Source organism: Varanus komodoensis, unplaced genomic scaffold, assembly GCF_004798865.1.
Source record: "Varanus komodoensis strain SLA01 unplaced genomic scaffold, ASM479886v1 scaffold7_3, whole genome shotgun sequence".
Lineage (NCBI taxonomy): Eukaryota > Metazoa > Chordata > Lepidosauria > Squamata > Varanidae > Varanus > Varanus komodoensis.
Window position 1 is genome coordinate 7,557,786 of NW_025336480.1, and position 13,288 is coordinate 7,571,073.

The window sequence follows — 13,288 nt, forward strand, 5'->3', positions numbered from 1 at the left end:
TGTGGTAGGGCACACTTTTATTCAACATAAAGGAATAGTATTATCCATACTTAACCCCCTGAAACAAATTAAACTGAATCATCCATATCATGCTACAAGTTAAAAACAGGACAAAACATTGCACTGTGCCGGGGCTGCCTGTAAAGAATCTATTTAACAAATCAGCATTGCTCAAACAAGTTACTGCTTGTAGATACTTCTAATATCTATTTTATAAGATACAGCATTTTTTAAAAGGATCTCAAGGTAAAGCCTGAGACGTCAAATATTTAGATAAAAATTGTAAATGTATTATTCCTTTGGTCATAGCATCAGAAGCGTAAAAGCAAAATAGAATACTCACCCCATTATACATAATTCATACTGCAAGATGAAGGAAAGCTACTAGACCGATAGAGGACAATTAAAATAAAATTAAACTCAGAAGCAATCTGTGAGAATCTTCTCAACAGCAGTTATGATTGTAGATATGGATGGAATGTTACTTTTTATGACACATCTGTCAGTCTCCTGCTAATACATTCTAAATAATAAGAACCTCACTGCTTTGAAATCCAAGATGGGGCAAAATGATCAACGTGGCTGTGTTATCCTATCTGCAGCAGACTCTAACAACTCTGCCCAGTTTCTGTACAAATTATAAAAGATGTTCCTTGTGTGTTATTTGGTAGAGATTCAAGTAGATGTCACACAGGAAGTCAGTGGGGGAAAGGAGAAGAGCAATAGGAATTGCCAACATAAATTAAGAACGGCACTTGGGATGGGGCCTTGGTTCAGTGGTAGAATACACACTTTGCACATATCTCTAGGTGGGACTGGAAAAAAATCCTGTCTTAAACCTAGAGAGCTGCTGTTGGATTAGACAGACTAATGGTCAGAGTCTGTATAAGGCAATTTATCAATCTTCTGTGCAAAGGTAAACTAGTTCAAGAGGTCATATCCATCAGATAATCCAGGTTGAGTCAGCTAAGCCCCCACCTGAAAAGGCTAGAAACTGCCACATTTACGTGCAACGACAGGGCAGTGGGAGGGGGAGAGAGAAAAGGTAGGGTATTAAAAAGGGTGGCCAGTGACAAGTGTAAAAGAACCCAATCCTTGAAACAGCAGAAGGAAAAAAATTTTTTTACTATGTTGGGTAAACAAACATAAAGTGTGTGTACTCTCTTTAAGTTGTAAAGCAAAGCTCCCTCCACAATAAATAAGCACAAAAGGGTCAAAGTAGACATTACTTTAAAGTTGAAGCTTGCAGCTAGATGATCTTTTCCATTTTTAGTCGGAGTGCATCGTCTCCTGGTCTGGACTGGGACCCTAGAGTGAAGGGCTCTTTAACCCACCCCATTGCCATGAAGTAAATGGATAAGTATATCACAATATAAATTCCAGGTACAATCCCCCCTCCCCCCACAATCCAGATGAGGTTCATGAGAGTAGAAATACCGTCCCATGCTACAGCCCCAATCCATGTTGAGACTCCTGCCACTTACGCTGCCGTAAAAATGACCCAGCTGTGAAGCAATGTATGCTTTGGCCCTGAGAAAACACTGCCAGCTTGGATAAGTTGTGTAATACGATTAAAGGCCTTGAAATGTCTGATTAGTAAAGGGTAGCTACAGGTAGTTTCAGTAACACAATCAAACTAGGCAAGCAGTTTGCTTACATAAACATTTTGCGTAACTGACATGATGCTCGTATAACCTCAGTCCTAGTTTAACTTTGAAGCAAGCTAAAATGCACAGAACCTTGGGAGAGATGAGAAAAACACTACATTAAAAAAATATGTCTCAAGCACCAAATTTTTAAAAAATGAGAACTTGACAACTTTATCACATTATTAACTGGCTTTCTGGTCAACCTTTTTAGTTTAAGCAATGCTTGATTTTTTAAACTCCCTTTCTTGTTTTGTAGTATATTTTTGGCTCTTAAAAGAAAAAAGTGATGTATTTGGCTCTCAACCTGGATTGGCAAGCTATCTAACCTGATCATCTTGTGACTCTCCTTTTGGCTGCTTTTATGGATATCTCTTATTCAGTGGCTTCTTTTATTCTCAAAAAGAATCCACATGTGGTTCAGGAAGCTTTTCCATTCCACCTCTGAATGGCTTCAGAGTGGACCAATACCACACCAAAGTTAGCCAAGACTTTCATGAAATCTGTGAGGAGATCGCACAACCAGAGTGGAAATAAGCTGTGGAAGGGAATTACTTCCCCTGATGGACATGCTGGTCCTGTTCCAGGAGAATTTTAAAAAATTACCATCTGCAGCATAGCTTGTTATGTTCTGCAAATCTATTTAAAAGTCACCCAGAACACATGGATCACTGGGGGCGTTGGGGGAGGGGGTTCTAGCCCCTCACAGCCCCTATTCATCCACCAACAACCACTTACTTGTTGCAAGTAAGAACTGTCTCTACATGTGTGTGCATGCCCATCCCTCAGAAACTAGACAATCTCTCTGCGCTTTTATAGGCCCTGATGAAGAGTCTCTTCTCATGCACAGCAAATGCAGGGATAATGCGAGTTGTGGCCACCAGGCACAGTGGCAGAAGAAGGCCTGTGCAGCTTCTCCCTTGCACAATATTGGGTACATGTGTAAACCTCAGTTGCTGAAAACTCCAGGTACCTTAATACCTGAGTAGTAATCAATATATTGATTGCATTTCCCTTATCACAGGTAAGTGGGAAAGCCTGACTTGGCAGGTGAGGCAAAAGAGAGGAGGGCTCTGCAATGTGGTTGCTGCCAATGGTGTGAGGAGGAGGGAGTTAACAAGTCGCCACTTCGCTTGTGACTCAGCTTGTACAGGAGCAGGCTGGCAAGTTGAGTAAGTTTAACTGGCCCTCCCATGCTCAGCTGGTTAGACATTTTGCCCTTTAAAAAATGGGTTTCTGACCAGAAGTGTATGTTTCCCCCATGCGAAGTCACAGTACCCAATATGCCTTCGCAGAGATGGGAAAGGCCATGTTGATGTAACAAAGCGCAGAGAATAAGTGTGAAGCCTTTTAAAGACTGCCGAGTGCAGTGGAAATTTCCAGACAGCATGGGATTCAAATGGTTTCCTGGATACGCAGATCAGCCAAACAGCGGCATAAACAGCCTCCACAAGGGCGAAAGCAATAGGCCCTTGTCAAGGATCACCAATTCAGTGGGTAGAGCAAACTTTTTTAAACTGTGGAGATTTCAGGAATGGGAGGAAAGAGCTGAGGTAAATGCTTTTTGTGCCTAATTTTAGAGGCCTGTAAGCTACTCCCTACCATTTATAGAGATAACCGGCCCATGAACTGCCTGGTTTGCATCCTTCCCAAAATAAAGAAAAAGATTCACCAAACTACTTAGGGACATCTGTGCTGCCCCAAACATGTGCGTCTCTGATGAAGCCACAGAAGGTTGCTTTAATTTTTTTTACTTGGCTGCAAGTCCAAAGGAAACACCAGATAGGAAGCTAGTTTGTTTCTGTGAGGACGTGATGGCCTTCTCAAAGCAAAGTCATGTGGTGCTGTTTGTTGCCAATGAGAATGAGGAAGAAGTGGATTTGCTATCCAAACCAAGGCAAAAGAAGACAACTGAAAGCAGAAAGAAATCCTAGGACAGAGTGGCATTAAGTGTTGTGTAACCTTCAATCTTGGCTGTAAAAAGCTAGCTATTGTTCCATAGAACCAGAAGGAACCATTCCAAACAAGAAGGAAACAACCTGTTCAAGAGATTAGCACTAACCCTTTAAAATCAATTAAATAAATAAATGCATTTATTTATAAAGCACCATCCATTCATGTACAATGAACAAAAGGGAGAATGGCCCTTTCCCCAGGGAACTTACAATCCAAATTTGAACACAGGAGAAAACAATGGTAAAACACATGTAGTTGGTAAAATAAATGGCTAAATGGTTAAAAAAACAAGATTTATTTACTTATGTTCAGTATTTACATTATTCAGCTCTAAAAAGGGCTTCTGAATGGGCTGAAAGCAAAATCCATCAGTTTAAAGCTAATCAACACATTATCCAACCATTAAGGGGCCCAGGAACAAATGTTAAAACCAGAACTTGTAGGATGTAATACTTTATCAACCTCATCTAAGGGTCAAACTGGACATGACTTTTGTCACACAGATTGTTTTTAAAAATGAAGTCTGTATGAGAGGCACTGACACTTACAGATTGGGATCCAGGCATAGCGAGCCAGACTTTAATCTTACCACCACCTCCTCTGTGGTCCTGCTATGGCCCTGATAAAGGATCCTGTACCTCCTTTTTCCATGTGGGTAAGCCCTCCAGTTAGAGTCCTCCCCCCATGCAAATTGTAGCTACGGGGTTCCCAAACCCAGGTCCCAAACAAGGTTCATGTTCCCACTTCAGATTCTTGAGGTGAATTCATGAGTACAGTCCCTTCCTTGAGCAATCTAAATTTGAACTAAGTGAAGCAGTGAAAAGCCCCCACTTTTAAGTCTACATGCTTGGACTAACCACATGATGAAAGTCATGCCTCATTTGGCCTGAAAAGGACTAAGCAAAATATATGCTGAAAAAGTACTTTACCAGATGTCAACAAGATAACAAAAAGTACCACGCAAGCCCCTTGGCAGGAGGGGAGGGCATTCTAAGCAAGAGGCATTGCCACTAAGGTGGCCTTATCTAAAATAATGTAATCTGAAGAAAGCTATTGTAGTAGTCTCAGAGAATAAGATGAGTAAGATTAATATTTCAAAACAGTGCAACGTTTGCTGATATTAAGTATGCACAGTTTCTAAGAAATCTGTCAGAAGAATTATGCACAGTCCTGAAGAGTTCACTCTCCATAACCTAGTACAGTCAAACCTTGGAATTCCATAGAGGTTTTCTGCAAAAGCCCCACTTACCATTCATGTGCATACTAGTGCAGTTCAAGCACTAAAACATATCACTTTATCTTTTAAAAAATCTATTGAATTTTATAGGTAATTCAGAAAGCTCTACTGCACTCAGAAACAGATTGTGTTGTACCCGATGTATCACAAATGTCTAATTTAAAGAGAATGAATGCTTCTGCCATACCTATAGGCATGTGTGTAGGCATGGTGTGTGTGCTTCTGATGTTCAACATTAAGTTATTTTGGCCTTACAAAGAAAAATAAGCAATACTTAGATGATAATGTCCTGCTATTAAACAAGGGTTTAACAGGTAAGAAACAGTAAGGAGCTATGGCAGCTCAAAGCAATTCTGGATGCTGCCAAAAAACAGCAGCTGTACAAATTGTTTCTTTAAAAAACAACTGAAAACACTATTGTGGTGTGAGAAATGAAATGTTACTGTTACTAAGTGTTAAGGTGAAAACCAAAGAAAGGGAGAAATACAGGGCTAGGACAGGATCATTGAAGTCTCTTAAGGCCAAAAGGCCTGAGAATAGAATCATGTAAATAGTTGTACTAAGAGTAATAGTGTTTCTTACATCAAAGTCCTGAAAATTGCCAGAGAAGGTAAAAGTGGGGGACAGTGGTAAAACTGTCACCTTCAGTGGAAGAGAGTAGGAAATTGATTGCCTTTTACAACTGGCCGTAATATGCCTGGAGGAAGGCCTGTTCGTCCTATCTCATCCTCCCACAAGATTTAGGAAACAAGTTGGCATCAAGTGAGAGGCTCCAAGGCCAAGCTGCCCTGTTGAACTTTTAGAAGGAACTGCGCACGCTTAATAGGCACATGAATAGTAACTGACATACCTCTCATCGGTAATGGGCTCATCAGCATGAACATGGGATGTATGTGCGGGAGGGGGAGCATATCAAGGGGTAGTATGATGTAGGCGGACAGAGAAGATTGTATCTTCTGAGTAGCCCAGCCAATGGGGGAAAAGAGGAAGGGTATGCGAGCCGGGAAAAGGGAATAAAAAGCAATGTTTCATATGTAAACAGCGTGCAACCTGTATGATGGGCGCCCGCTCTTGCAAGAACAAATTAAACTGTACTGCTTGGTACTTTGCCTCCGTATCGTCACTACTGGGATTTACTCCTGCCAGTGGTCACCACTTCAAAAATGGCAAATCCAAACCAGTGCCTAAAGTGCGTGATATTGTCACATCCCTACAGTCATTTCTTTGAAAATTCTGTTCCTGCCCACATTATTTGCTGATATATTGCCTTTTGGCCTGCCACAGAACCCCAAGCTGATTCACAACCATAATATTAAAAGCAATAAAATCATTTAAAACCACTTCAAAGGATTATAAAATAGATTAAGATTAAGCATTAAAATTTTGATAGAATAGAGATACTTGGCTGCTGCTTAAGACCCATAAAAGATAGCACCAGTCAAATGTCCTTTCAGAAAGAATTCCATAAGGATTCTGCTACAGAAATCAGCAACCCCTCATCCCATGTCACTGTTGAGTCTTGATCCCTTTGCAAAATCCCATCAGAATGGCCACAATTCCCTGGCTCAGCCTTTTGGAAATGTGCAGTCACAGAGTACTGAAGACACGGCAGAATAGTGCCTTCCAGCCCCATACTAGGCCCCCTTCCCACAAAGGATATCATGCTTGATGGCACTGGGTGCTACTGTGAGGACACCAACAGAAATGTACCTCCTTGGATGAAACCATCCACCAAGAAGACCAAGAAGGTTGCTCTATTGTCATGCTTATTCTCTCTTGTTCATCTATGTTTACAAATATGGGTAGCTGTAAATGTCCATATTCACATGTGGGAGCCAGAAAATCAAAACATCTGTAAAGTTGTATTTATGCATTTTAACAATTGAATTGAAAGAAGCAAAAAGATCATTCTAGTGATATAAAATTAACACCTTGGCATTTATAGCACTTTTTTGACAACATAAGCATGATCATGTAAGAATCATTCAGTATAAAAACATAGTGTTAAATAATATTTGCCACATTATATTGCATTAAATGTTTAATATGGTGATAAACATTTCTTTGGTACCACAGACAGCTACTCTTCCTTTCTGCCAGATTCACAAAAATTAGCCAAGGTAACAATTGGCAAGTGGGGTATGGATATCTTTTTAATATTATTCAGACAAGAGAAAAGAGCATTAGTTTCAAGAATCACAATATATTCACATTGTCATGTCTGACTTTACTGAAAAATAACATGACACTCTGATAAGAAATAAATATTTGATTAATGAGGTACATAAAAAGATACCCCACAGTAATTGCATAAACATATAATTTGTATTTTTATCCAGGCTCATTTATTTGCTTTATTACATCATCTCCAATTCTTTCTAAAGAGATAATTACAATCCACTTTATGACCCTACTTCATGCCAAAGAGACAATGTGTTGGGTTTTTAAACTTAACAGAAGATGACAATTTTATTCACTCCACTCACAGCTACCCTCACACATGCCAGTCACGAGACATTCCAGAGTTCCTGCTTCAAGTACCCAAGGCTCAACTCCTGGCATTAATTCAATACCACAGTGACCTACTTTGCAGAACAGGAGTGCTTCTTTTCAGCTTGGGAGAAAAACAAAGACTCTTGGCCTTCAAAAAACAATGTGAAATTGCTACACTCACACACCAATGTAGGTGAGTTGCCACACTGCAAACTGTTAACAATAATCCGGTAAAGAACCATTACGTCTGATGGTAAGGCCACTTTTGTATATGAAGAATATATTCAAGGTCCAGCCAAATTTAAAAACAAAGAGAAGGGATTGCATTTAAAGAAACGGTTAGAAAATGAGCAAGAGCCAACCCATTTATTATTTTTAACATGCCATTGTATTCACTAAAATGCTTTGACTGTGATTAACCTCATTCTTTATGTACATGCTATGCTTTTACAGAGGAACTGAAACAGGAACAGCAGCTATTTTACAGATGACAGAGGCCTAAAGAGCTTTAAACATGAGAACCATACAGTACTGTGCAGGCACATATCCAAATCAGTGTCCTATACATGGTCCCCTTGCTGACTTGACTCAAGCATCACCCGCTCCCTTGCCAAGCTAACATTATGAACGCATCAGCTGAACTATTCTCTTCTCTTGCCAACAAAAGACATGGGCAGACAGAGAAAATACCAAAGATAGGGATCCTTCCCTTGCCAACTCCACTCCTGAAATTTACTGTGTTACAGGCAGCACAGACGTTTTGCTCCTCCTAAGTTTTCAGTATCTCAAAATATTCCAAATTCCTGTCACATGATAAGGTAACCATCACCATGTTCTGGGTTGTGGATTATTTCAAAGATGCCATTTAAGAGAGATGGATGAACAACCTCCATACAGAAGTGCTCCTAAACATCAGGGCTTGCAGGCAGCCTGATACACACCAGGCCCTGAGGTCTGCCTACCAGACCCTGATTGTCTGCACCCACTCACCTGCAGCAGCAAGGAAACAGGATGTCATGAGTCTGGGGGCTTCCTGCTTCCCTGCAGGGGAGGTGACTGTGGTGAATGGCAGAAGCAGTGTCAGAAACAGCAGTGGGGAAAACTGTGGAAAAATGACTGGGGTGAGAAAGGAAACCCTACGCAGAAAGGGAAGTGGGGACAGGGAAATTTTAAAAAAATGGGAATCCCAGGAAAAGGTGAGCAAGAAAAGTGAGAATCCTGAAAGGGGGTGTGAAGAAAAGTGTAAATCCTAAAAATACATGAGCAACAATGACTGTGGAATAGCAGGCCCCAAAAGGCTGCTTATCCCTGCTATATTGTGACCAAAGTAAGATGGCAGGATCATTTTGGCCTTGGCTCCTGATAAAAATTGTAGTCAAACACCATATGTAGCGATATTTCAATATCTTCAGAATTACAAGGGCCAAATCTTAAAGCAAAGGATCTATACCAGGGATCTCAAACTCAACTGACCTGGGGGCCGCTGGAAGCAGAGTCTGGGTGAGGCTGGGCCGCATCAAGCAGTGGTGGTGGGCCGCTCATCCCGCGTGGCTCCCGGAAGCGCTTTGAAGGCCACAGGGCCCCTCCCCCGGGCCCCGCCCCTCCCGGCAATGGGCCCGCGGGCCACGAGTTTGAGACCCCTGCTCTATCCAGAGTTTCCACCAGTCAAGACTGCATCACATTAAACTTTGTTAATGAACAGCCAGACAATATTTTGGAAGGATCACATTGTCTGAGTGAAAAGCACTTTGCAACATGCTAGAGAACAGCAGCTGAGGTCCCAAGAGGCTCTGTCTTATTCCCCACCCCATGCACTGGATATCCATAAGAAGCCAGTGGATGACACTATGGGGTGGAAGCATGCAGGACTGAACTTTCATCAGTATGCTGACATTAAGTGTAATGTGCCGTCTCTTTATGCCATCCGATTCAAGTGAGGCTATGTAAATACAGGAGTCAGTAATAGGCCGGTTAAGTGACAAAAAAACTGAAGATGAATCCTGACAGGATGGAGGCGTTACAGGTGGGTGCTTGCCATCTTCTATATTTAGTTGTACAACTCATTCCTCAGGTGCTGCACTCCCCATCAGTTGAGGATCAGCTGGGAGGCTGGTGGTATTGATTGCTTTTTACCAGGTCCGCCTGGCTTGCCAGTTACAACTATTCCTCAGCATACTAAACATATCCTGTTGGAAATAAGCACCATATTGATGTGGGGAAAGGATGATATATCTTTAAAGTAAAAGTAATAAGATGAGGTTCTGCAAGCATGTACACACTCAGGTGGCTACCCCAAACTGCTTTTTTTTAAATAAAATGAATGCTGCGACAACTGGCATCAGTCCCAGGAGTCCTAGTATGCCCATGTGTCCAAGTGCTGACATCAAGCCTGATTGTCACTGCTTCTAACACATGTACCTGTAATCATTTGGAGTGGAGTAGGATGGGTGGGGGTATAATGGACTGCGAGACCCTGGACATTGACTCCAAGATCCTGCTGGAGCTGCGCCAGCGTCCACAAACTCACACCTTTTTCAAAATGTAATTCCAAGTTTCCTCTTAAACTGCTTATCAGTGATGCCTTGCTAGAAGAACACAAATCTTGAAGTAGTTATCCACACTCATCCTGCTTGGTATGCAAAATAAAGCTCTTGCTTTTGAACTATCTTTTTTCAAGTGAATTTATCATCATAGCACTCCATGAAAAAAGGATTCCACTGCTAGAATTATTTGAAAGCACTTTTTTAAACCCCAAGCTTGCAACATCTATGATTTCCCCCCTACAAAGTTCTAACCCAACTTTCTGTTTTTAAAAGCATGCTCTTGATTGCATGAAAGATATATAAAAGCAAGTCAAAACAGAGCATCTGGACTCTGTCTTTTTAAAGCACATTTCAAAATGTGTTTGCTTTCCCCCGCTTTTATATTGCTATCAGTGTGCTGTTCCAGAATGGTATTTATAGCCTAACCCATTCCAGCATTTTCCAAAGCCCTCTCTGTTATTCCTGTATACACAGTCCTCTGATACGGAGAGGGGGGTGGCAAGTCACAGCCTACTAACTCCTATAACCGACACATGAAGCTGCTTAGTCATTCCAGATGTTTTTCCCTTCCAATGCTAAGCAAAGGAGTGTTTTGGCAGTTGCAGTAGGGGAAGTAATTTCCATGAGTCATGTAGATCTGTTTTACCACTATATCCCACATGTCTACCAGCCCAATGGCACAGACAAATTTTCATGAATGTGAAAATAAATGATTCAAATGAATGGTTTAAAAATGTGGGATTTGGAACAGTTGTGTGTAATGGGGGTTGCTGTAAACAAAAACGAAGCATAAATTAGATTCCTTTTCAGGCAATTGCTACTGGCACTCCCGCTATACCTGCTATGCCCATTGAAATCAATTTTATTCACCACAGATACATTATCTCTAACTGTACTAAAAATGCTATGGAAGAGTAAAATTATGGAATGTCATGAAAATGTTCATGAATTTTCTAACAGTTTGGTGTGGATTTCCCATTTAACAAAAATGTGCTCTGCACTATGCTTAGATGATGGTACTATTCAAATTTTTAAAGGCACATAAGACAGGCAAACTAGAACCAATATCAGAGGTGCACAGATGGGCAGTTTTAGCTCACCCACCCCATGTTGACATCTTGGAAGCATGGGGTGGGTGGGCTAAATCTACCCATACAGTGACTATGATTTGAATCAGGAGTGCAACAAAAAGACCATGGTGTTTAAATACATTCCCTCACAGAGTTCCCAAGACAGATCAATTGTAAGAGCTGCTATTAGATGTACAAAGGAAAACAAAGAGATACAGCAGCCTGGTTCTCATGTAACAACCCAGAATATGGTTTGAGTATGGGCTGTTGTTGAATCATGGGTTGCTGTTACATTTGAACTCTGCACTATGATTTAACTATAGGGAGTAAATCACAAACAGCCTAAGAAGAGAGCCCATGGTTTACTCTTGGGCTGTGAACTCTGGGTTGTTCAAAGAATCATTGAACAGTAGAATCGGAAGGGGCCATTCGGTCCAATCTGCTGCTCAGTACAGGTCTCCAAGTTAAACTCTCTTTCAGATGGCAGTCCAGTTGCATCTTGAATGCCTCCAGTGTGATGGAGCCCACAACCTCCCCAGGTAATTGGATCCACTGTCATACTGCTGTAACAGTCAGTAAATGTTTCCTGACATCTAGCCAGAATCTGGCTTCCTGTGATTTGAGCTCATTATTCTGTGTCCTGCACTCTGGGATAACTGAGAAGAGATTCTGTCCTTCCTCCTTAGTTTATTTTTTTCTAGGTGCAGAGCTTGGCATTTGTCCCTGTTGAATTTCATTTCTGTTGTTTATGGTTAACAATCCACAGCTAAGCTATAGTGCAGGATTCACATAATGGCAACCCCAAATTCACCAAAATTCACAATTCAATGTCAATGCATATTCAACCTGCACTCCAAATTGTTGTTACATGCAAACATGGTCTATGTGGATGGCTGTACATTTTTTCCTGCACAGATAACAGTAGCTTTAGGCAGAAATCTGCGTAAGGGAATCAGCACAGGATGGCAAAAATGAATAATCCAAACCAGAGCATCCTCCCTTATCTATGGCATAATGTTTTGTTTGCTCCCTTGAAAGAATGAAAAGAAAGCCATTTCCCCATGACCACTTTCACTATCTTTTTCCCCCCAATGATCTTCTAAAGCAGGAGGTCTGTTACTTCTAAATGTCAAATAAGTATCAAAGAAATATGTTGTGCTTTGCAATTGTATTACATATGAAACAACAGCTATGTCTTGATTTTTCACACTTCATGGCAGTGCATGAACTCATGGCTGTCTTCCTCATTTTTAACCTTCTTCCTGAATATCTTAATTTTCTTGTAAGAACAGCATAGTCCAAACCAAGGAACAGATGCTTTAACTAATGTTCTCCAGTCACAAAATAACTGCCCAATACCACAAATACCAAGTGTGGAAACTGAAAAGGCTGAGTAGGTATCAGGTGGAGTTTCTACATTTACTACTGACAGAGGTCTCTCTCAGTTGTTTTCCAGGGAGTGGCCCAGAAACTGGACATGTGTATCTTTTATGGTAGCCACATGATTTAATATAAGCATAGCGCATACCAGTAAGGGCATTATTGTCATGGTGCACATGCACTCAAAACAGGATCAAAAAATGATACAACCACTAATTCATGTTTTAAACTAGATGCATGGGGCAGGAGACGTGTCCATACTCTCAGATGGTAACTCCTTTTTTCCACTTTGAAGACAAGCAAACAAAAAGCCAAGTATTTATTAAAGCCAGTAAACTTACTTTGCCAAGTGATTCATAAGCAAATGCAGCATCTGTCTGTTTTTCTCAGGGAGTCTGTGTACTAAGCTGTGTATCTCTGCGATTCTGGATTCTTGATTCTCCAGTTCTGCAATAAGGCAAGGTATTTTTCAAAGTAAGTTTGGCTGTATACATCAGTCACCAACTACAGAGTACAGACCTAACTCCCTGGACTTCTTTTAATGTCATTGGTGTAACATGCACTTTAAAAAGAATTTAAGGATATAAAAACCAAGAAATCTAATCAGCATATGTTTAATGCAATGTCTATGAAAACTCTTGATTCTATATAGCATTTCTGGAAGCCCATAAAAATACTGTGTTTAGTCACATACAATGCACTGAAGTACCCACATGTCTGAATCAGTTTTGAAGAGACAGCAAGGATGCCCAGGCAATCCAACATTCAAGGGCTGCACAGTTGCAAATGCCTGCAGAAAGCTTAAAACATTCACCTCCACTTCCTCTGACTGAACGATTATATTCGGGCCAGGGAAAGGTAGCAGCTGCAGAGAAGTCATTTCTGTCAGGCAGGATATGTATTCCCAATAGAGACGGAGGCGCTACTGGGACGTCAGAGAACCCCATCACCTGTGTTCTGCCC

At 41.0% G+C, this 13,288-nt stretch overlaps 1 protein-coding gene across 6 annotated transcripts in view; it reads right to left on the minus strand.

Moving 5' to 3' along the window:
- Positions 1 to 13,288, minus strand: part of ARHGAP26 (Rho GTPase activating protein 26) — a 304,078-nt gene that overhangs the window by 107,129 nt on the left and 183,661 nt on the right. For all 6 annotated transcript variants that reach the window (XM_044454232.1, XM_044454230.1, XM_044454231.1 and 3 more), the window contains one exon: positions 12,667 to 12,772. In XM_044454232.1, the coding sequence (XP_044310167.1) occupies positions 12,667 to 12,772 (106 nt within the window). The remainder of the gene's footprint in view (positions 1 to 12,666; positions 12,773 to 13,288) is intronic.